This window comes from Leiobunum rupestre, chromosome 2, assembly GCF_980474605.1.
Source record: "Leiobunum rupestre chromosome 2, qqLeiRupe1.1.hap1, whole genome shotgun sequence".
Lineage (NCBI taxonomy): Eukaryota > Metazoa > Arthropoda > Arachnida > Opiliones > Sclerosomatidae > Leiobunum > Leiobunum rupestre.
The window spans coordinates 34302444-34328366 of NC_143385.1; the positions used below are offsets into that span (position 1 = coordinate 34302444).

The following is a 25923-nucleotide window of genomic DNA, read 5'->3' on the forward strand; positions in this document are numbered from 1 at the left end:
ATTATTGTCCAAAAATACATTTGTACATGGTTTACCCAAGCACACGGTTTTAGAAGAACCCATAAAACAAGCCCTAATTAAATGCCACCTTAATGATGCGTTACCAATTCGAGCTGCGAAGTTCAGTAAAATTACAGTAAATGGTATGACATGTTCTACTACAACCAAATCTAAAAGGAATAGTTCTGGTGTTAAATTTAAGGATGGTACAATGGGAATAATAACCAATTTTTTGCTATTAAAAATGTAATTCAGTGTCTGGATTTTGTATTTTCAGCGCGTAATATTTTATAATAATTAACCCTTTGAAATTGTATGATGATGTGGTTTTAAAAAGAAAAATAATGCGGAAAACTAAATTACGAAAAGATCTTAAGGAATACAGAGTATCTCAAATTCAGCAGAAAATTTTGATTTTCTCTTCGCCATTTACTGTAGGATTTACATACGCCTTAGAGTTTCCTAATTTTATTGAATGTGACTAAACTAATCCATCCAAGGGAAATTTAAGCTAATGTAATAATAATAGTTTTTCCAAATAAAAAATATTTTGTATTTTAAGATAAATAATGTTAATAAAGTTTTTGAAATGTTTAAAATTTTGGGATTCAATTTTCGTAGACTAAAATTAATGAAAAAAAAGGTATTTTAATAAAATTCCGTGGAAATTGTGTAAAATAATTCACTGAAATTTACACACAAACTTCCTTATTAAAAAAATCTATAGAAAATGTCACCCAGGAAAAAATTAGAATTTCTAAATTATTTTATTAAGTTCCGTGGTAATGAATAAAATATTTAACAGAAACTTCCTGTATTTTCTATAAAATGGGTTTAGAAAATTTCGTATAGTCGATCTAGCTATATTTCACAGAAACATTTTTATACGGTAATAATAAAAAAGCTTCATATACAGGGTCTTTTTTTTTGCTCGGAAAAGTGTTTTTTTTCAAAAACTATTTATAGTACCGATTTCAAATTTGGAAGGTCAATTCTCTATACCGGGGGACATCAGTTTGAGAAATTTGAGCGTTTTCGGTAATGTTTTTCACCAATTTTGAAAAATTATTTTTCGACCACTAGGTGCGAGATAAAAAATTTCTATTATAAAGTTGTAGGCCGTCATCGAAAACCCTTAAAAATTGTTCACTCGACGAAAAACAACTTATTTATCAGTGAAAATTCGAGCTTGAAAAATTTACAAGTTGGTGAAGCCAAATTACGATTGTTTGAAACGATAATTGAAAAGGGAACAAGTCTAATACAAACGTAGTAGAGTTTTCACACTTGAAAAAATGTACACGTTTGGTTTTTAAATGCAGATATTTTATTCACATAAATTTTTACAAAACATTTTCAATAATATCACCATTGGCTGCAACACAGGTTTGTGCGCGGACAATTAAGTTCTCAAACGCTTTCTCTACCATTTCTGGTGTGACGTCTCGGCAAGCACTGATTATTCGTCTAATGAGTTCCTCCCTAGTTTCAATGGGCGTGGCGTATACCTTTGCTTTAACGAATCCCCAGAGAAAATAATCCAGCGGTGTTAGGTCAGGTGACCTTGCTGGCCAATGCACTGGACCATTTCTCCCTATCCACCTTTCAGGAAACTCGTTGTTGAGGTGCTCAGTTACTTGCCGGGAAAAATGCGGAGGGGCGCCATCTTGCTGAAACCACAACTGACGTCTTTCAGCCAATGGAAGGTCGCCGATTGCGTCACTCAGTTCGTTCTGTAGAAAATGTAAATACCTTTGGCCGTTGAGGTTCGTCGGCAGGAAAAAGGGACCAATCAACGGTTTCCAACAAGTCCAACCCAAACATTGACCCGTTCAAATTGAACCTGGTGATGATATTCAAAACCCCAATGTGGGTTGATGTCAGACCAAAGATGGCTGTTTTGATGATTAAAGGGCCCATCTCTAGAAAATGACGCTTCGTCGGAGAACAAAACATGGCGCAAAAATTGTCTATCTTCTTGGACAGCATTTAGTAACCAGTTGCTAAATTCATAACGTCTTTGATGGTCTCCGTCAATTAGTCCTTGGTGGAGCGTAGCTCTGTATGGGTGATAGCGATTCTTACGAAGAATTTTCCACACACGATTTGCAGAACAACCCAAATCAGCAGCGGCGTTAGCGCAACTGTGACGAGGATATGCCACAAAGTACGCGAGTACATTGTTCTCGAAGTCTAAATCCGGTTGACCCAATCCGCGAAACCTAGGTTGCAAGTGACCAAATTGATTGAAATCGTGAATTGCTCGTCTTACTGTATTTACAGATGGTGCTCCATTTGGATGTCTTTCTGCGAAGATTTCAGTCACTCTTCTTAGGTTTTGCGCTGCTTCTCCATAGTAAATGCCAACTATCTCGGTACGCTCAGCTACTGAATAACGAGGCATTGTTCGAAATATTATCAAACACTGATAATAATCTCCCAAAGTTTTCCTTTAAATACCCAATGCATGTTTAGGATTGACCTATAGCCTCGTGTTTTTTAAATCCGGTCGTTTTTTTAACCAAAGTTTCAACTGGATTAGGTAATTCGGTTTCAATTATCGTTTCAAACAATCGTAATTTGGCTTCACCAACTTGTAAATTTTTCAAGCTCGAATTTTCACTGATAAATAAATTGTTTTTCGTCGAGTGAACAATTTTTAAGGGTTTTCGATGACGGCCTACAACTTTATAATAGAAATTTTTTATCTCGCACCTAGTGGTCGAAAAATAATTTTTCAAAATTGGTGAAAAACATTACCGAAAACGCTCAAATTTCTCAAACTGATGTCCCCCGGTATAGAGAATTGACCTTCCAAATTTGAAATCGGTACTATAAATAGTTTTTGAAAAAAAAACACTTTTCCGAGCAAAAAAAAGACCCTGTATTATTCATAAGAGTCTTGTATGAAATCTAAGTGATTTATACAAGAACCTCGTATAAAATTCTAACGTAAACTTGGAAGAAAATCGCTGTAGAGCTTCTATGGAAAATATACACAGCTTTACACAGAACTTTCTGTAGAATTTTCTTTTATAAAGAGCCCAATTTGTATCCTGTAGAATTCTGAACGTTTTCATAAAATTTCGACTCGAGGGGCAGGTCACTTCCTTGATTAACGACGCACCCCTCAAAAGATTAAATCCGATTTAATCGTGATTATTTTGATTAAATCACATTTAACCATGATTAGAATGTTTAAATCTGATTTAATAATGATTAAATTATTAAATCTGTTTAAAATGAGTAAATCCTGATTAAAAAAATTAAATCGTGATTAGTATGTTTAAATCGTACCTTAGTTTTGATTCTGATGATAAATTCTCGATTAGACCGATTATATTGATTAAATCGTGATTAAAATGATTAAATCCAATTAAAAGGTTAGATCATGATTAGAATGATTAAATCACGTTTAAATGATTAAATCCTAATTAAAAGAATTAGATCATGATTAGAATGATTAAATCTCGTTTAAATCGTGATTAGATTTTCTAATCTTGATTACCCTGGTTAAGACACACCGAAAATGGAAGTGACCTGCCCCTCGTTTCTACTAAACATTTCTATATGGGAAAGATAATTTTCTGTACCATCAAATACCAAATTAGGAAATTGAATTCCACGAGAAGGAGCTGTAAATAAACAAATTTCACGTAGAAGAAGAAGTCAAAATATTGAAATAACGTTTTTTTTTTGTTATTTCATAGCGCTTTAAAAGCGAGTGATTTGATGAAGAGGTTCGATAAACGTTAGGACTTCAGTAGTAATTAAAATGAGATAATGAGGACCAGGGGTATCAGTTTCCATACGGTTATGTGAGGTATCTTTTATTATACGCTGTATTATATCGTATTGCTGTTTTAGTGGCGGGAAACATGTTCTATCGGGGTAAAATCTTAAAATTAATATATTCACTTATAAATATAAAATCTACTAAATAGGGAATAAAATGTTTGATAATAATACATTAGGAGTTTTAAACAGTGAAATATACGCGTGTTTTATGCGGGCTTAAGTTAAAGTTAAAGAAATGGAAATTATTCATTTCCAAAAATAAACCGTATTTCAAGCTCTTTCATAGATTGTCAACCCTTTAAGGAAGAAAAAGGAGGTAACAATACCCCATTCGAACGTTCCCCAAGCGTGGTAATGATTATTTTTTCGATGTCCTTGAAGTGCTGGCCTTTTTGAAATATTAATAAAATATTTTAGTTTACCTGCTTTTATACATAGCTTCTCGTTTTGGATACAACAAGGCTTAAAAATGCGATATTTAACCCAATTTTTTAATTTTATCCCCTTTTTGGGGGAAAGCTACCCACACGAAATTCCACCAACATTACCATGACCCTTGGAGGTAGGTCTATTTGAAAATGTGATCAAACCTTTATGCGCTCATTTGGTACCGACAAGCTCATGGCTCACGGAGGCCCAGAAAGTAGTTTTTATTTTTATTTTTCATTCGTATCTTTTTAAATTTCTTACATTTTTTCAACAGTTTTCATGACCAAACAACAAATCAATATTGATCTATGCACGTTACGCAAACATAAATTGAAATGTGTTGAAAAGCGACTCGTGTTATGTTTGTTCGGAACTTTTTCACTCGCGGATCCACCTGTCAAAGAATCATGTCATTATCCCGGATATTATGTGTATGGTTATATTTAGAATCAACATAACATAATCTTTCTTGGGCGTTTATGTGGAATGTCAAATAATTTATCTAATCTAAAGTTACTAGGTGGGAAGTTTCTTCCAGTTATTATGCATTATGCATCGAGGTATGTTTATAAGAAAACCCGTAAACGTTTATTGTGTACCTCGACGAGGACAAGTTAAGGTTTTTCAATGATATATTATTTTCCTGCAATTAAATTTGCGTTTATAACAGACAGAGACCTTCTGCCCTTTACCTGTATTCGCTTATTAAATGTATCAAACGAATCCTCATAAAGTTTTATATAAGAAGTTGATTTGGAATATCTTGAAGAACTTCATCGTGAAAACATTCGTTATTCACTTGCCCCTGAGTCGCGGATCATAACTAAGGATTTGTTTTCACTGTAAAATAAACTTACGTTAGAAGACTGAAATATTCCTCAGTTAGATGAACAAAGAATAATAATTTGAACACTACAGAAATCTGAACTTTTACGTCTCAGGAATCCATACCTATACTTGGAATGTTTATACTGCCATATCGCGTATGGTAAGATCAGTCTGACGGCTTTGGCCTTGCCTACGAGAGTTCAAATCCCCTCTGCAAGCGCTCCCCTTTCACGTTGTTGCTTTTTCGTTAACATAGTGACGCCAAAAAAAAACCGCAAGCCACATCGAAACGAAAATATGCAGCGATAAGCATTCCAAGTTGAGGTACGGATTCCTGTACGTTTCTTAAGGTTTAAAAATAACTCGCGTTCATAAGATTTAATGATTTAATCAACCACTCTTGTTTCACCCATTCATCGAATTCAATACCAAAGAGAGGAAAATGGCACAAAAGATTTTCAAATGAAATTTCTTCAAGCTTCAAACCAACAAAAATACGTTTTAACAATAACAAGGTGTTTTGAAGTGACTACCCCTTTTTAAAAAGGTAATTATTGACTACCGTTCTTAATTCTTCTTATTCCATAAATGAGTTAAAACACTTTAGAAAAACTGGAAAAATACAACCCACGGGATCTACTATTGCAGAAGGAGACGTTCCAGAAGACTTTAAGGAACAAGTACTTACTATATTCGAGGATGATCATACGACAGGTACGAGTCAAGTTGGACGTCAATTGCAAGTCTGGTATGTCCTTCGAGGACATCAAATCTACCCATTCCATTTACAAAAGGTTCAATCTTTAAATAAGGTCGATTATCTGAGACGAGTTGAAATTTGTCAGTGGTTTCGGTAGCAGACTCACGACATCAATCGGTTACGAACTCTCTAAGGTTGATAGCTAAAGATCTTTGATACACTGAACCAATTCACCATGCCATTACTGACTCATTAGTTAAAACCCCCTGGATACACTACCAGCAAATAAGGATCTATAAAAAAACAAGGCTTAGAATACACCGTAAATTAGTAATGTATAAGATTCCCTATTATAATATATTCTTACCTGTAAAGTTACTAAGAGTGGCTGGCTGATTTTAGTGTTTCATAAATCGTGATTGTGGTTAGGCCTTGGCTCTGAAAATAATTTGACAAAAACATTTTTCGGAAAGCGATAATGAGCTAGAAACTCAAATTTCAATAATTTAAAAGATTCTGACCTATCGTGTTGTATTATTTATCTTATTAAAGTTGTTAAGAAGCGTTTAATTCTCAATTTATTTCCCGAGCTCTTGGCGTACCGCAATTGTCTTGGCGAGCTTTTCGGCGGCTAGCGACTGCCGTCCACCTGTCGCAAAATCAACAGAACGCTTTCCTGTTGTTTTATTGATCGCGATGTCTCGGCACACCGATTTGGTGCGAATTTCACGGTTTTCCAAAACCATGCTTCCTTTCTGTTAATTTAGCGAGGCATCGCTATTTTGCGTTACTTAAAAACGTCTCTGCACCGGGTCCATAGTTTTCAATCTTAACATGTGGCTTTAATACAAAAGATTATTTATGTATTACCCAACAACAAACTATCACTTACTTACGTTCTTTATTAACGACTCGCAAAACAAACTTCCCGTAGCGCATGCGCAGCATTGCGAACCAATGAGAAAATTGAGAGAAAATGAATGCCTCTAAACCGTAATTTAGTGGCTTCAAAATCTTATATTTTATAAGCGTTATTGATTAAATTATAAATCGTGAATAGATGGGCCTATGAATTGAAACATCCTGATTTTAAATCCAGTTGCAGAATTAAAATACGACAAGTGGTTGAGGTTACAGCGCGACCCAAAAAAGGGCTAAAAGTATCTTAAGGTGACTTGACGTCTTCCACGACAAAACCGGGAAATTTCCAATATACGCGCAGCAGAGGTTGAAATAAGAAAAATAGTGGAGCTCTATATAAATTCCGGGATCGCTTACTATAATTATTTGTCCGGCTACCGCTATCCGGAGTTCTGCTCGAATGACAGTGGATATGACACTTGGTAGGCTAAAAGCTAAGTGGAGGATGGTGATAAAACGAATGGATGTGCTTAAGTCGCAGCAACGTTATGCTTAAACAACTCTGAAGTTAAGGGCGGCAAGTGTTGTTTTAGACTTGAAAATCAGTAATTTTACAATGCACATAATGGTTGATAAATTTAAAACATTACCCTTGGTAACTATAAAAAAGTTATCCCACATCGTTTATCACAATTCTTATTTTACAGATAATTACGGATTTGACTTGTGTCGTTTGATTTATCCGGAGGCAATGAATATTTTCTAAAATATTACGACATGGGTAAAAAGATCAAATCTGTCGTTGCTGAAAAAATAAGAGTGACTCAGACGTCACGCAGTGCATTATTTGATACTTTCTTTTCACAGTGCCTAAAAGTTGCACCAATTAATTTTTTTGTTTAATTGAAATATTAATCATATCTCGATAACCTTTATTCATTATTATTTTCTTATCTTGTATAATTTGTTAATCAATAAATTTAAATTTTCATGGGGATAAAAATTATTTTTTTAAATTAAATTTAAGTTTAATGACTGCTTTTGTATTTTCAAGTAGTCATCCTAGATTAATGATTTTAAAAGGGGTTTGTAATTGTTTCATCGTTAGCAGCATAAGTTGAAGGTAATTTTGCATTTCACAGACAAATATTCAAAAGTAATTGGTTATAAGTTAAAAAAACATCATGGAAGGAAGATTTCACTGTCGTGATATCATTCGCACCAGAATCGGTTTCTCTGCCTTTTGTAACATCATTGTTTTGGTTAATACGGAATCTTCTCGATCCACTGATTTAATAATGAATCTGAAACAGAGGTGAGCCAGAAAGAACAGCATGATTTTGTATCCATACGAAGGTGCTACAATAATTTAAAAATCGGGTAAATATTTGGGTGAAACTTGAAATATTTTATTATTATTTATTAACCAAATAGCAATAAATCTATGTTATAAAATTTTATAATTTGAAAGAAGTCTGGAGGGAGCTAACACTAAAGTAAATAGCTGTACAGTTTGAATGTTACCACGATAATGCCTTACAAAATCACTGAAAATTACCGAAAATCATAAAACGATTTCAAAGAATCAGTAAATAGCTGTAAAAGCTTTTTTGAAAATACTTATGGAATCTTCGTGTTAAGTATTTTTTGCGATTTAAATTCGTCAATTAAAAAAATAGTAAAACATTTAAAATATATTTTTAATTAAATTCTTCTGCGTTGTTCTTATTTTTTACACTCAATTTTACAATTTGCCAATATGTCCATTTAGAACACTAGTCAGTGCTACGAAAATTTTGGAAACTCTAGAATTACCGGATTGGGTCACCGGGTTTATAAAGCAGTTTAATTATTCCTAACTGCGTTTAAGTTTGAACGGTGACATTTTGATATGCGAATTAGAAGATAGGGAGCTGTTGGCTCGCGTGGCTTGCCACCACCCTCCTTCGCATTGTAATCCGGCCACCTGAATTAATGGCTTCAAAAGTCGCTTGATGACTTAGGCCTAAGGTGGTGCCTTGGTGCTGATTATTTTTATACGCAGTAATCTTAAAAAAGCTAAGTGAAAGGCCGATTTCGGGCCTTTGACTTTCTCGGCCTCACTATTTTCGTCAATCTTGGTCTCTATTAATATCCAACAGGTCACCCTAACGTATCAAATGGAGCTCAGCTTTTTCACTATTTCCAGCGTTTTTGCACTTTTATTTTCAGTGATGAAGGGATTAAGTTGCTATTCTAAACATTCCTGACGCACTAAGTACCGATTTTTCTGGTATGAGCTTCTTTCATAAGTCACACTTAGCTAAAGTAAACATTTATTATATCACATACGTAGCTATTTTGAAAAATGGTGGTTATTAAGTTTCAATGTTAAGGTCGCGAAAATTACCGTAATTGTCAGCTAATTTATCTGATATTTTCAGCGTTGATTGGATACCTAGTTATATTGCTTATTTAACGTAAGACACGACGCCATCTTAAAAAATGGAAAGTATGAAAGGTAGGTTCAGTAACTCTTACGAAAATGACTTGATCCAATTTTGGACATTGGATCCAATTTGTATCAAGCTATATCCTGAAGGGATCAAATAAGGATCAACTATTTCTTGATCAAATAATCTTTATCAAATTTGGATCCAAAAAAATCTTTTAACTAAGAACTGGATCCAAATTTGATCAAAATTGGTTTGATCCAATAGCATTGGATCCAAATTTAGATCCAAATTAATTTGATCAAATAAAATTGTATCAAATTTAGATCCAAAATTTTTTTAACTAAGAATTGGATCCAAGTTTGATCCAAATTAATTTGATCAAATAAAATTGTATCAAATTTGGATCCAAAAAATCTTTTAAGTAAGAATTGGATACAAGTTTTATCCAAATAGGTTTGATCAAATAAAATTGTATCAAATTTAGATAAAAAAAATCTTTTAACTAAGAATTGGATCCAAGATTGATTTATATTGTTTTTGATCAAATAGCATTGGATAAAATTTGGATACAAATTAATTTGATCAAATTAATTTGTTCAAATAAAATGGTATCAATTTTAGATCCAAAAAAAGTTTAACTAAGAATTGGATCCAAGTAAGATCCAAATTAATTTGACCAAATAAAATTGTATCAAATTTGGATCCAATTGATATTTCGCCGGGACACTTTCTTGGAATCGTGTATGGAATATTGTACGGTGTCGTCATGTACCGCCAGCGGTTAGAAACACTGAGAATAACTTAAGCCGGTGGCTTAAATATATTAATTCTAAAATAGATGACACCATAGCGGATATCAATTGAGTGTTCAAGAATCTAGAGTAAATATTCCTAACTCAATGGTATACACATGATTATAGAAGGCGATAGGAGATTAGATGACTACTTTTTATGTCTGGCGAGACCGCCAGAACAATATCGATCTCAGTAAATATATGTATTTTTTTATCGAACAACTGGCAACATTTCGATAAAACTCTACAGCATAGAACTCAGAATGTAACTAGAACGATTTTTGCAATGGACCACGCGCCGATTTGAAACTGGCAGTCAGTAACGCCCAAGGTTAGTAAAAAATGCTATAAAAGGTAGCCTCGTTTGGGTGGTTTTGGTTTACGCGTCTTCTTATTTGAAGTCTGTTCCCTGCCTTCTACACTCTAGTCGGTTCTCTAATAGTTAGCCTTCTCAAAGTTACAGTGACGTCACTCGGTTCTGGCCAATTACATTTGTTTGTTTTATTTACTCTACCATCTAAGCGCAACCAGGTGTAAAAACAAGGGATTTGGGTGGGGATATAATTTGTTAATTATTGTTATATTTACCTCAATTATTTTCGTTTACCGCGTTTTGAGCACTTAGAGCACGTGATGCACGTGCCATTTTTTGGTCAGTTTCTTCATTTTAGGCCAAAGTAGACGTCTTTTGGCAGGTTTTGTAGGTTTCCTAGCTTTTTGGCCTAAAGATTAGCTTTTCTTTATAGTTTCTTATCGTTTCTTGGCATGATTTTTTATGTATGTAAGAAATTTTTCCAGAAAGTTTGACAATTCTCGTCCTATTGGCTATGGTAAATTGATACATGTGCTACACTGTGAGTGACTCTCACGGCTAAGTGAAAAGTGTAGTATCTGCTGTTAAGTTGATTTAATTACAACTCATGCCACCAAAATTACCTTTTTTTCAAAGTATCCCTTTGGAGCCCAATTGGATCCAATTCTCTTTGAATGCCAACTGGATCAAAATTTCATTGAATTAAGAGCTGATCCAAATCTAATTGGATCAAGGCCGGATCCAAATATCATTAGATCCAGTCATTTTCCAAATCTCATTGGATCCCAATATGATCCAATCTCTTGGGATCCCACTTTGATCCAATCTCATTGGATTCCTATATGTATAAAATTGTGATATATATTGGATCCCAATTTACGAAATTGGATCCAATTGGCATTCAAATTTCATAAAATCTATCCTAACTTGATCCAATTTGGATCCCAATTTGATATAAATTGGATCCTAAATTTTATCGAGAGGTCTTAAAGTAAAAACAAAATTGGATACAACTGTAATTGGATCCCCGTTTGATCTGTCCAATTTTTGATCACATTTGGATCCAATAAATTAAATCAAATTTGGATCAAATTATGATCCTCCATTTTCGTAAGGGAACGCACGTCAAAACATCGATGCCAACGTTTTGTTACTGTACCATTTTCGGTGTTTTGATTTGATGTCACGATTACCATTTTCGGTGTTTTGATTTGATGTCACGATTGGCATCCGATGTCGTGACGTAAACGCGTCGGTGTTTACAGTTTAGCTGACCGAGGAGTTAAAATTATACAATTGTTGTTTTATTCAACAATTTTACTGGTTTGGTCAAAGGTCTTTAATTTAATTGGAATGCATAAGCTTTTACAAGGGCGTTTTCGCTTTTTAATAAAAGACCGATTGTTTCTACAATAAACAATATTGTCGTCAACAATTTCGTAATTTACCAATTCATTAATTATTGAAAATAATATTTTTAACATGCTCTGATTTTCCAGCAACATTATATTTATAGCCGCCATCTTTAAAAATAGCGCTGACTAGAAATAACACCGTTCAGTAATTTCCTTAATCTTTATGACGACAAGCGCTCATCAAGGAAACATCAAGAAAAACTGATTTTTCCCACATTTGCGTTACTAACCCGATATAAAATAGAAGCGGTAAATCGTTACCAAATTTATTGTAAAATTTAAAGCATCAAAAAATAAAAAAAGTCACCGAGTTTTCTTCGAGATTTATAGGCGATTGAGCTAAATATAAGCGTAAAGGATTTCAATAAATAATTAGTCATTACCAAAGCAATTTCGGAGTCCGGACGAGAATGGGATGAAGGCGAAAGTGGGAATGTTGTCCATTTCGAACCTTTCGGGATTAAACAAGGCGGGGTTTTCAAAGTGCCGTTCGTTTCTCTGAATAAACGAAATCAAAACAATTACGTTGGTTCCCTTCGGCACAGTTTTTCCTTCTGGAAATAAATACATTTTATAAATCATCATTTGTTAAACGAGACCACCTTGTTATCAAAATAATAGTCTAATGATGTGAAGATTTCATGATTTTCTATTCATCGTTAATGAAACGCTAGGGTAATACAGAAAGCACCACTATAGGCCCAAGTCATCTAAGGACTTATATTGCTTTTATTTCAAGTTTTCGGGTTACAATTACAATATAGTGATGTGCCCGTCCTGCGACGCGAGTCAACAGCTCCCTGTAATTATTATTACGGATTTCCTCTAGTAATCCAAATCTTTCTCTTAACCTTTCGCTATGCATGTCTCAACATTAATGCCATTTATGAACACAGGGCCGGTAGTTAAAATAAGTCCGTGTTGTAGAAAAATCATCAAAAGTACATATTCTTAAAATACCAAATAAATAGCAATATAAATACTTGTACTGTCAGTTCTATAAAAGATAAGACGAATGGTACTGATGAGGATATCTGGCGGCACATGCACAGTCGTGGACACTCTATATTCACATAAGTTACAACCAGCTCCCCGGTTTAAGAACCATTCCCTTTTAGTTCAAATAAGTTACATTTCGTGCCCTCAACCATTCCAAATTCTTCTTCTGTTAAATCTCCAATTTAAAAGTGCCACATAACACGTACCTTCTCTCATATTTAAATATTATTGATCAATTAATAGTGGAAGTAAAGTGTAGAATGTTTAATAAAATGAAATTGTACTTAGTTAAAACCACAATAAGAAAAACAAAGATCATAAAAATGCCCAAAGAAATCATGAAGAGTTTTAGTTTTGAATGAATTAATATCAAACCAAAGAATAATTGCATTATTCCTAATGCTCTGAATATACAGGGTTTTTTTTTGCTCGTTAAAAACACCCTGTATATTTGGATCATGGGATGGATCTTTCCCCATCAAATTTTATAGAGTTGGGAAACCTTTTCCATTGAGTTCCAATTTTCGAATACATTATGGTAAATATCTACATAGTGTTTCAATCATTTCAATTGAACACTGAAAATATCTAGAATTTTAGTAATTAATAGTAAAAAATGAGATTTTATTTAAAGAATGAAAGTCAATCCTAGAAACTCAATTTCACAAATTTTTCTTGCCTTCTTTATTTCAAGTCAGCTAGATTTATTTTTTACTTAACATTTCTAATGCGGTATTAGAAAAATTAAAATGAAACACAGCATATTAATTTAACATTTCTACTAACACCTATTTTTGCCCTTTCTAATTGAATATGATTAAGTTTCAGTGAGTTATAATATTGGTACATTGCATAAAGCTGGAGTGTGAAATGTTCTTAAAGATTAATACTTACTAATTTGCATTTCTGATTTTAATTTTCTTCCAATTAGAGGAGCCGGTGGAAAGAGTCTCAACACTTCCTTTGATTGTTCATGAAATTTATTTTCAAAACATTAATTTATTTTGAAGTGGTTTATCTCGCGCATGAGTCATTGAATCTAAGAAAATTCCGCGGCCTTTAACGATGTCTTAAAGTTCATTAAATATTTATCTGTAGAAACATTAAGAACCAATTCTTTAACAATTTTAAAGGGCATTATCACAATATTTGTAGAAATGTTTTACAGCCGGGCCAATGTGTTTAAAATGAGAAAGTGAAGCACATAAATAAAAAAGGACATGATACACGCCGTTGTAACAGGAACGTTTTTTCTAAGTTTAAACGACCTTGAAGACATGACCAAATTACTAAATGCCACACGCAGATAATGTATTTGGACAATATACCAGAAGAAGAAAATTAGTTTGGACAAAATTCCATAACACGAAGAACAATTGCATCTGATGTCAGATGATAAAATTTTGCAGCTTTAAATAGTAAAACTTTGATATTTAACAAATCAATTTGCACTGTTTTATTTAACGGCGCTTATAATATACCGTTGAAAATTGAGGTTAAACCTGATATTTTTGTTTTGTCGCTATAATTTGGGTGAAAAGCATTGGATTATATACTTTCGTGACAATTTAATCAACGTTAACACGCAAATGGTAGAAAACGATTTGAATCGGTTTAAATTGATTTAGCTTAGTGAACACAACTCTTTCGAAACCTTTTGAATCGATTTGAATTGATATCAAGGCGAAGTGTGGGCGCGGATTTAAGTTGCTCCAGTGATTTAAAATGTTCTGATTCCGATAATATCTTAATTTGAAATCTACTCTTATGACTTATTGCTTGACACATCAACCACGTCAAGTTATGGCAGGGATTTCGTTAGTGACGTAGGCAGGTTTATGGTTCGATGTTGAAAACCATGAAAAAAATAGCTTTATTTATTATCATACAATTGGGGAGACCCTTGCCACGTGCCCTGTGCTAAGCCACTAAATACCGCTCACCTTAAGCCACCAGTCATTGATTCTTCAACTACTACAGCTCGGAGTTTGTTTGTTTCAGTTAATTGCCGATATAATCAAGTTATAAAAGAGCAAAAACCGACCATGCAATAAATATTCCAGGGTGACTATTTATCTGCTTCGAATATTCATTAAAAAGAGCAAAATACCTTGACGACACATTTGAGGTATTTTAGCTTGGAGATATTTTCCCAGGTAAGTTGCTGCTCGTCTGTTCCCAGGACATCAGTCAGCTCCTGATATATCTTATCTTGCACCCGCGGATTATGACCAATCAGGAATGCAGCCCACTCTAAAGTGTTTCGCGATGTGTCGAATGCCTGAAATGTTACAAAATACAATTCTATCACTCTCGACCAAAGTAAATTGTCTGGAAAGGGATTGCCAGGTAAGAGTATAATAAACATAAGACTACGTTTGTTTGCAAATTCACTATGGTCAATGATTGCCGCCCTTAACTAAGGAATCCCTTAAACCATGCGTTACATTGTTAAGACTATCACTGTAGTTGTAAAAAAGAAAATCTATTCGTACACGAACACTGTCGTTAAATGAGTTTGGTAAAGTTTCCCGAATAGTTTGGAGAAATAATGACATCCGGAATCTTCTTGACGACTAACTCTGAAAATCTTTGGCGAGTAAAGGTACTTACTCCGAAAATGATGGCCAAGATGTCATACATTTCGTCTTCAAATCTCTTCCAATATTTGGATTTTTCCGGAAATTTCTTTATAATGTCCATAATGCTCAAGTAATCAATTTCACCTTCTGTTCGGCCGGTTCTTTTACATAAACTCTGTTTTATTGTTGAATGAAATACAGAATCTTTAAAAACATTATCTTCACTAGGTGAACAAAATCAGACATTGATAACAAAACTTTTAGTATAAACCATCATATACTTCTAATGTTATTAGTTTAAAAACCAAACTTTCACTGGCTACTGAGTTTTCAAAATAGATTAGGAGCAAAATATAATGCATACTCAGCATCATTTAGTCGCTTCAAAAAGTATAACATGATGAACGTAGGGTTAGTAATTGACATCCAGGGAATCTCTACATTTTACAAGGTAAAGCTGAGTAATTTTACTCCTCGACTTTGTGTATTTTTCTCAATTTTGCGCCGGCTAAGTCGTGCTTTATGTAACTTGCGACCATTTTAAATCCTAGATGGATATGTCCTCAATGATCCAACGTTGAAAGCGAAGCTAGCTACTGACATTATAAGTTATAAAGCTAGTATTTATTAAATTATAAGTAAGCGCTCAGATCCCCTGAAACAAAATTTTGATTTAGAGTCAACATTCTGGCGTTGTTTGCAGCTTACAAAGGATTTCAGAAAATGGTCGCCAAGTTTCAAAATCAACATTTCTGGGTTTCTTTGAGGGTTTTCGGAATAAAAAATATCTAAAACCGTTTAGTTCGGTAAACAACAGCAATGTTCAAAAGTGATACTTCAATGCGAGCCATCATGATTCTCTTAGACTTTCATTTGGAAATTTTTAAATTACCTTAACCTGGTAACATATCAAAGAAAAGCCAGGAATTGTTTCGGCAAAAACGACATTGATTATTCAAAATTAATTAACTCAAACCGAACTTATCACTCACTTTACAGGGTTTGTTTTTGAATTTTAATATCCAGCTTTTGAAGGGAACGCCTTTCCTAATCATGCTTAATATTTTTGTTAAATTTATTTACAACCAGCGCCAAAGAAAAAATGTATGATCATTAAATTGTCATTAATAATTATTAATCATTTATATTCCCAAAGTTTGTTACTAAAATTAGGTTTTGTAAGGGGGAAAAGGAGAAAACTTTCCACCGCTTAACATTTTCTCGAAAACGATATTAATAGAACTTACTTATTTGAGAAAGAATGGAAAACTTTATCGTGCTATATTCAAATACTAATCAAATGTATAACATTTAATAAGTATAAGTTTGCTTCTAACAACGCTTTCACCAACGGATTGAGTTCTGTACACTTATGGTACATGTCATAATCTCGATTGACAACCCGTGGTATTTTAAGAGCCAATTGGCCAGTTTCAATTGCATTACCGCCATCTTTCAGTTTTAAAAATTAATCACTGAATAAGGTTCTTAACATTATTCTCGTGCAAAAGTAACATCTTGGCCGATTGCGATAACGTGTAAAAACTGTTTAAGTTGGCTATACTTATGGTATTTGAAAATACGTGAACATTATTGAAACTGTCGAATTATATCGAAATAATTTTTTTATCGTAGATATCAAATTTTACATTACTGACACCAGATTTAACAGAGACTAGGGCGGATGTGACGCGTTAGTTATGTTGAAAACATATGTTAAACTGGTGATTTTTTGATTTCGTTTAAATCTTTTGATATATTTCCGGTCATCTTGTTTCCTGTTTGCTTTGCTCGATCAGAAAAACGAAAATAAATTAATTTATTATAAAATGACCCCCCCCCCTTATTTATATTCAAAGCGACGCCCCTGGAAAATTATACTATGTGCTTAGGTAAAGGAAATGTGTCACCATCTTTTATCGCAGGGGGAAGAAACCGGAAATTGTACAGACCCAAATAATAAATTGAGCTTGCCTTCATTTGATTATACATTAATTGAAATACTTCTTTGTTCTTTTTCGCCAATGGTGTCAGATTGAAAAGTGTATCCGAATACATCCAAGGCTTTGAAATTCTCTCCCCGATTATATCCAGATACCTGAACGAAATGACGAATCCCAATTAGTATGGAAAACACAGCTTGAAGCAGGTTCCTGGGATAGTTATTAGCATTTCGATAGAATAAAAACCGATTAAAGCAATTTATCTACTATAATCTTAAAAGTAACAGGCTTCAAAATAGTTTAAAATTAAAATATTGTTTGAGAAAAATGAAAATATACGGCGCGCGTGCGAAGGTTGGACTCATTTAAAGGTCTCTCTTGAGAGGTAATATATAATTTTGTTACGTTATTTATAATATAGTTCCAAATATAATTAATTTCACTTTAGATAAGTTGTGTAAGTATTTAAATATGTACCTTTCGGTATATTCCAACGAATCCTTTTTTCCCTTTTCGTTCAGTTGGTTTTTCAAAGAGAAATCTAAATTCAACAGAGTATAAGCACTTGGTTTAATGAACATTAGTTAACCTCACGTTATGTGGTTTAAACCGAACCCATATTTTTATTCGATTAACTCTCTTATATTATTTTCGGGATTAACTTCATTAATAGTAACTACCAGTAATGTGTCTAATGCCATTGGTAAATTTGTCTTTTGAAACTAGATTAATAGAAATAAAATCAAAAGTTAGCAGTCAAATCAGCTTTTATTTCTGACATAAAGGCTTTGCTATTGTCAAGTTATGGACTGGGAGTAATAGGTCCGGGCAAAAGGGTCCCCGATTTAAAGGGGCCCTCAACCAACACCTTATCTGAAGTAATAATTGTTACCTTCGTCTATGCTCAAATCTCCATTTCAATGATTAACAAAATTTTAAATAGTTAAAAAGTACCAATAGTATAGTTAGATTCAACAGTGTCAGTTTGAGCAATGGTGTTTTAAATTTTTAAAAAATATCGATTATTCAAAGAAATGGCAAATATTTATAAACACAAAAAGAGAAACTTAAAACACAGATAATATAGTCAAAAGATAAGACTTTTGAACTAACAGCTCAATTCGTTTATCCTTTGAGCACTTAGAATTATCCTTTCGCCTAATACTGACTGCTTATTAAAACAGTTCGCAAATTTTTTAATGGTGATTACAATGTTTGATTTGTTTGATGCATAAAATTTGCCAAAAATTTCTGCTATCACTAGTTCTGGCTGGTCTCTGGCCCGAAAATGAAGCAAATGAATATCAGTTGCAACATTTATTAAGACGCCTGTTTTCACAAGTTGAATGATTATGACAGGTTCGTTAATCAAATTTACTACGAATATAACAGCTATCTCTGCTATATCATTCCTGTTATTTTTCACTAGGACGTATAACAATGGAAACCAAGGAAAACGTTTTGTGCAAGGAGATATTCATTTGATTTCTGTCACGAGCTTCTCAAGGCCGTCATAGAAATAATTTTCACATCCTTCAATTAATTGTGTAATTACAATTTAAATAAATATAGCTTAATATGTTGACAGATCGACTGTTTTAGAATTCCCTCGACGAAGAGTGTTGGTTGTTTAGATAATACGTTGGGTTACTTATTTTTTATTATTGTTCTCTGCCAGCAGAACACGCCTCGGTTGGCGAGTTAAACAAACATTGGACTACGATGAAAAGCGTCGCCCACGCTACACTCTTCATACAAATAAAAAAGACGTACGTCCACTGAAAATATACAAAATAAATAGGCCTATTTCGAAGGCCAGTAGGTGAAAATGTCTACTCGCTGAATAAACATTTTCCCTTTATTGTAACTGCGTTTGCGACATCTTCTTTTCTTAAGATTGTGAGACTGGGAGAAAAGACGACGTTATGACGTAAGATAAGCAAGTTTTCATCCAATAAGGAGAAGGTTCCCATAGACTGATTTGCTTAAAGCCTTAGACTCGAAAATTTGAAACCAAAAACGGAAATTTAAGATCCTAGATTCATAACGACACAGTGGCTCGATAGATCTATTAACGGTTCATATTCTATTTAAATACACTGAAAAATTTTGAATGATTTTCACGAATATTTCTCCATCTCTTCACAGTATACTAACCTAATGCGATTCTCCCCGTGAATTCGGTAACGAGTTCACTGATGTCCACTTTTGAATGGTCGTCCAGTTGATTTATCATCTCTATCACTGACAACATGTGGCGCTGCATGTTTTGTTCCAGGGCAGACAAATTCTCTTTGTGGAAGATTTCACCCAGAATTCTTCTCCTTTTAAAGTAGTCTTCGTCACCTCTTAAATAATTAAGGGTAATTCAGTGGAATATTTATTATACGAAATCTTCGTTCATTGATACATTTCGGGGAGGGAGGGCACGTTACCCCTTGATCCCCCTCGCTACGCTTCTTATGGGAAAGTTTATATTTTAAATCCATCGTCTAATACTTTAAGCCGTCTGCTTAAGATGTTCTTCGTGACACTCACGCCACCTGAAAACGTGGTGACAATAATAGAGCAAACTAATTTCTTTGGATATTATTCTGGCATATTCAAATAAATATCTGAGCACATTATTGGTTACTTCTAATTACATTGAATAGGCGAAACTGTAAAGTAAATTTGGTCTTAACCAACTTGTTAAAATGGGAAAACAAAATCACGTGACTACCATTTCTGTGCGACGGTAAAGAAAAAATATTCCTTCCAAATACACTAAATCTTGCAGACAACTAATTGACTTACACCTTTCTTTTACAAAATGGTTTCAATAATAATTATAATTAGGAAATTTAGATAAATCGATCAAAATTTAAACCAAAAATAGCAAAATAAAATGCATTATAGTTCGTATTACGTATGATAGATGGCACTGCAGCTCTCCACAAAGTCACGTGACTACCATCTTTTCAGCCCCCCCGGACTTAATAGTTTCGCCTTTTATTATATGTTATTAATTTAAAGATCATTCGAGGGTTGATAAAATTTAGAAACAAATTAAGTTGACTAAATAAAATAACAAGCTTTCTGATAGTCAAAGTGATTTAACTTTTTTCATGTCTTAAAAGCCTGCTACTATTTTGAAATGATGACGATTACTATTTAATTTTCATGTGATTGATCAGGATTTCAATGTCGCATATTCATAAGGAGAAAGTAGCCAAGGCTTTTACGGTACATTGAACACTTTTTTATGTTTTTAAAAGTGTTATCTAATTCACTTGTAAGACTTCTCATCAAAACAAAATTATATTTGTAAACACTCGGAATATCTAAGGAAGACCGGTGCTCCTGATCATTTCGTTTTAGTGGTTGATCACCAATTTGTTTGTTTGCGACGATACGACTTTTAGTCTTGCCTCAAGTAGAAACTGACTAACCTGAAATGCATATTTCTTACAGTAATAATACATCTTCTAACGCAAAGCTTGTGTGGTTTCATGATAAATATTTGTAATAATCTCAGAGCTTCAGTAGAACGAATCGAGCTTTTCTAAGTACATTTTTAGTAACTCATTTTATCAAATCAGTGTCTTCCATTAGCTTATATATAATAATAATAATAATAATAATAATAACAATAAAAATAATAATAACAATTAGCTAGGCTAATACCAAAGGCACCACCTTTGGCCTTAGTCTTCGAGCGACATTTTAATTGCATACGTATATTATTTCTCGTTAAAACATTTTTCATACTTTGCAACAAATATGCTCTTTCCAATTGATGTTCTTAGAGGATTATATATATCGGATTTATCTAGTTCTTCTCGGCTGGTTAACAGTACCTGCAAATACAACGATATTCTTATTGCAAAAGAATAATATTTAGCTACACTCTTAACATAATTTGCTTATTTAACTGTTCTCTAAAATTGTAACCAGAGTAATTTGTATCTAGGCCTTTTTGACACATTACCTTGACATGTGCAATTTTGTGGAAACCTGGAACCGGTAATGGGCATTTTGTTCCAAGTGCCACTCAGCTTTTGCTCGCTATCTTATTATTTGCTCAAGTTCGAACCCGACTTAGAAACGGGATCGGCACACTTAATATTAAATGCTCATATAAGAGACGGAAATTAATCCCGATAAATGACTCCGAATAACTTTACCACGTGCTTTACTTAACAATGAATAATATAATGATAATTTATTCTAATATTTTAGAATGTTATAACGAAGTTATAGGTTAATAGTTTTAATTTTGACTTCGTAAAACCACTTTGTGTTGTCGAACACGTGCTCCAAAAGATAAGACTGATACTGATGGTGAAATTAACACGTTTATCTTTAAAAAACTATCGTCAACTACAATTTATGTCAATTGAATATGTGCAGAAAAACGAAGCACAGCTAATATTTGAAAAGCTTTTTTTCCTACGAATTTAATATTTTCAGAACGCATCGAATGCGCAGTGTTACGTTACATTATTTAAAACTCAATGACCATGAACCATGGAAGGTCATTCGAAACCTATCTCGGGAACCGTTGGGTGCTCACCATCGCATTTTATGACGAAATAGCTCAGGATCGACGTTAATTGACCAATCGGAAGCTAAGAATGTAAACACCAAATATAAGAAGATCATAAATAAAAATTTCGATTATTACTAATCATCATAAAAATGTATATCAATTAGCACAAATTATAGGTTCAATGAAATCAATTGGACCTTAAAACTGATGGTTTTCAAGATACAATTTGATTGACCTTGACATGTTTCAGGGTCAACCGAATTTTAATGTTGATGCCGTAGCACAAGCTCTTCCAACATTTTTAACACCTAAGTGTGATCTCTTGCACATTTTTATTTATGACCTTAGTTAATTTTTATGTTTATTTTCTCGGCTTACTATTGGCCAATTTACATGGGTTCAGAACCAAGTGGACATAAAATATGTAGGCGCACACCTTTCTAATTAAAACGGAGTCTAAATCCAACGGTTCCTTAGTTTTTGTATAACATTTAGGACATGGCTCAACCTAAACTATCTGAAAATATAAAATTCCTAAGAAAAAAAGCTTTTCAAATATTAACTCTGGCTCTCTTTTTAGTGGATACCCTTCATATTTGATTGTTTAAAATTTGGTGTTTTTTAAAATAAATTTAAAGGGTGTCGGTAATAAAAAGTGAAAAGCCAAATGAAGAACTACAAACTTCGGCACTATCAGCTGTGGTTAAAACCAGTATCTTCTTATTAGCCATCTTTACGTAGAACATGTCTTCATCCTTGAATAGTTTTCCCATTGCAGTCAAAACGTGAATCATAGCTGTTTCAAGTTATAAAATTACTATTTTAAATAATACTTAAAACATTAATTAATTTTTGTAATCAGTTAACTCTGCGTTAAAAAAATTATTTAATCGAATTCCTTTGCTCGACTTACCTTGATCTCTCTATTTTACCACCGTGAACAATAGTGTATCGCAAATTTAATGATGTATTATTAAAATTTAATAATTTAATTTAATCTGAAGAAGTATGAGATTGTAACACCGGTCTTTTGAGAACATTAATAAAGTGTAAGAGTCTCCTATGAATTGCAATTGTTTTAATAAAATAAAATTTATACTCGTTTAAGTACTGTTAACCCTACTTAAATAATGAATGATTGCATATTTTTGTGATCAGTTCAATCTGCGTATAAAAAAATATATACGAATTGCTTGGCATCACTTACCTTGACTTTTCGATTTTACCGCCGATGCCTTATTGTTAAATTTTATTTATTTCATTTAATCGGACTTAGTATGAGATGATTACTCCGGTGATGCTTAGTTTTACTATATTAAATTAATTTATGCATTTAAAATACTTTATCTTTTATTTATCAAAGTTATGAGGCAGCGGCGGACTGTTTCTTTGAAGCCCCAGACCCCAATGTTAAAATGTCCTTCATATAAAAGTGTTTTTGATTTTAAGACAATGTTGCCATAGGAGCGCCTGAGGCCCTTATTGGGTAATTCACCACTGTAAGCAACTATATGCTTTGTTGTTACCTACTTCCTACAACCGCCAATAGTTAACTCTCCGAGGGGTATTACAATAACCGTGTAGGTCTGTGTGTGTGTGTGTGTGTCTGTCTGTCTGTCTGTAGGCTGCGAACGCGTTACCCGGGCAAAGTCGTGTTTGCAGTTTAAAGGGAGGGAAAACCACCGGGTGTTGTTGAGCGTTAACGGATGAAATTGCGGTTCGGTTGTTTTTTCGTTAACGTTCACCGTCGTGACGGTTTTAACTCAGTTAATAATTTTGTTATTGTAATGTTTATGTATATTGTTTAACTGTTGAGTTAGCGTTATGGCGGTAGTGGCTGATGAGTTCGTTGTGTGTGCGTTTTGTATGTAGGGGTATTTTATCTCAAACTTCTTCTTATTGACTTTTGAGATGGCCCGAGTGCTGAGGGTTACGGTAAACGTCTCAACGTCCAAACGGCAGGGTTTTAACTAATGGTTCACGGTATTCTTCTTAGTATTGCGAAAGCATCGAGTGGGATTCGAACCCGAGTCCTCCTGCATGACAGGCAGACGTTCTACCACAGAACCGCCGATACATGTTACGCTTCATTGAAACATATAAACTCAGCTTAAGCGGAAGATAATATTTATAGATTTTAAAGTATACATTTCTTACGTATGAAATTTTAAAGGTCAAATCTTGTTTTAGCGCAGTCAACAGAGATAACATGGTTAAAGGGTAGACCCGGGGGTGGTCCACTTAGTAAGTTTTTTGTAATTTACTAACAGCTTTTCTTTTCGACTTAGACATAGTTGTATTAATGCGGTGGTGTTAGATTGACGGTTATTGATATACTTTTTAACCATTAAAATTCATTTATTACTTTACTCGTAACTTCTTAATTTATTTTACGTTTTTTCTTATCGGCTTTATATGTGTGATATATTTTCCTTAATGTGGTTACGTTGGTTTTGTATTTTGAGATATGCGCTGTTGCCTAGACTTCACTATTCAGTTAAGGTTTTTTTGTGTTAGTTATATGGCGGGAATTGTTAACGGTAAGGTGTTTTTCGTTTTTTCTATTACAATATTCATTTCCGTTGGTATATGGATTTACATTTTCTGGATTTCTAAGTATTTGAATTACCTTGTTGCTTGATTGGGTTATTATTATAATTTTTATTACATATTTCTGTAAATAGGATGTTTATCACTGACGGTATTTAGATTCACTTTTTCTTTATTCCTAAATATTTTAATTAACTTGTTACTTGGTGTTGTAATTATTATATATTTTTCTATTGGTTAATTTTCTTGTTTGTTGATAATGTGGGGAATAATTTCATCTCTTCGATTTTTTATTTGGAGTGATTTTTATCGGCTTCCTTCGGTTGCCGCCTGAAGCCACGCAGTTTTTATTAGTGCTTTCACTTATAGTTGTGGTTTTCGCTTAAACTTTGGTTATTCCATATAAATTTGATTGTTTAAGACCTATAATACAATGGGTTGGGTTTTCTCTGTGAAATAGTTTCTTGCACGTATATTTAACATGTCGTGAGCGTTCTTATAATTACAGGAAATCTATGAATCGTCCACTACCAGATGTCGAATATAGCTATTCTACGGTATCTTCATCAAGGGCGAGTGTTGAAATAAAATAAAGCGTTAAAGATGCGGCAAATATTTGGTAAGCGAGAAAATACAAATACCCTCCGTAGATATTTCTTCCATTAAAATTTGCTTCGTATTATATTTAACTAATAAACTTGTACTGTAAATAGGGTTAAATTCAATTGTGCATTGTGTTAATACGTCTAACTCACTGTTGTAACTACTTAATTTATTATATTCTGAATAAATTAACCTCGGTAGTTTCAGCTCCATTATTTTAATTATAATTTAAATTTTATACCGGGCGGTATTGCACCGGGATTACGTTTTTAGTAAATAATTATGAATTGCGGAGATATATCTTTAAAGGTCATCTCGATAAATTAATACCACTAGGGACGATTCTTCTTAGGAGAGGTATATTTTGGCTTGCCAACTTGTTAACTAAACTATTTTATACCAGGAAATATAAGCTTAATTTTTTATTCGATCAGTACTTTGACTCAAATAACGATGATGTTTTAAATAGATGGAATTCTTTTCTTGACACCCTTGATATCGTTTAAATAAACTAACATTTCGTTTGGCTTATTGTATGAAATTTTACGCAAATGTCACCAATTTATCACTACTTTCGTAGAATGACAATTGACTTATACCGTGAGCTATTTTTTTTACCCTTGTTTGACACATTCGGGCTCTCAATTATTTTTAAAGCAATTGTACTTACTTGCCATTTTAGCAGCCCCTTCTCTCGCTGGTTTGACGAAGTAATGCAAGTGTCCCAAGAAGGGCAGGGTTTTCATGCTGGATATTTCGGAATCCCTTTTCTTTTCACTATTTACACTTTTGAACAAATACACTAAAAGAAATACAACTGCAGAAATTAACGCCAACGCTATGGTGGCAATGGCTTCCATTCTAGGAGCACGACGTTGTATTTAGCCTAAAATTCAATGTGAAGTGACCAAAAGTCAGAAGTGGAAGTCTAAATAATCAGCTGGGCTTAATACCCAATGCACAGTCTCAAGCCTTAGTCACCTAGCGTCTTTTAACTAAATGTTGAATTACCATCCGTTTAAGTGGTCTACTATATATTGAAAGGGCCTCGAATATTGAGCAATATTTTTTATAAACATTAGTTTTCAATTTTCCAAATAAGTTTTTTTTATAAATATTTACATTTTTTCCTCAAATATAAC

At 33.4% G+C, this 25923-nt stretch overlaps 2 protein-coding genes across 3 annotated transcripts in view; both read right to left on the reverse strand.

The window, feature by feature from the left end:
- Nucleotides 1–7620: 7620 nt before the first annotated feature.
- The window catches only part of LOC149957409 (cytochrome P450 4V2-like), a 132229-nt gene continuing 113926 nt past the window's right edge, over nt 7621–25923 (reverse strand). The window contains exons 10-11 of one of the 2 annotated variants that reach the window (XM_090164800.1): nt 11957–12127; nt 7621–7975 (exon numbers count right to left, since the gene is read on the reverse strand). In XM_090164800.1, the coding sequence (XP_090020926.1) occupies nt 7815–7975; nt 11957–12127 (332 nt within the window). In that variant the 3' untranslated portion in view covers nt 7621–7814. The remainder of the gene's footprint in view (nt 7976–11956; nt 12128–25923) is intronic. The other variant, XM_090164802.1, reaches the window with a different exon arrangement.
- On the reverse strand, nt 13653–25641 carry LOC149957410 (cytochrome P450 4V2-like). Its single transcript, XM_090165250.1, has 9 exons — nt 25452–25641; nt 22312–22424; nt 20848–20936; nt 19255–19445; nt 17575–17638; nt 17145–17252; nt 15186–15378; nt 14683–14853; nt 13653–13664 (listed from the first exon to the last, which is right to left on the reverse strand). The coding sequence occupies exons 1-9, from the start codon at nt 25639–25641 to the stop codon at nt 13653–13655; spliced, it is 1131 nt and encodes a 376-aa protein (XP_090021376.1).

Excerpts from the sequence above, each read along its gene's own strand:
- LOC149957410 (XM_090165250.1), bottom strand. The coding sequence starts at position 25,641 with ATGGAAGCCATTGCCACCATAGCGTTGGCGTTAATTTCTGCAGTTGTA. Across the intron at positions 22,425-25,451 it reads AGGGGCTGCTAAAATGGCAA|CTATGATTCACGTTTTGACT; the intron begins GTAAGTACAATT and ends AACTTGAAACAG. Across the intron at positions 17,639-19,254 it reads CACGGGGAGAATCGCATTAG|ATTTCTCTTTGAAAAACCAA; the intron begins GTTAGTATACTG and ends TGTTGAATTTAG.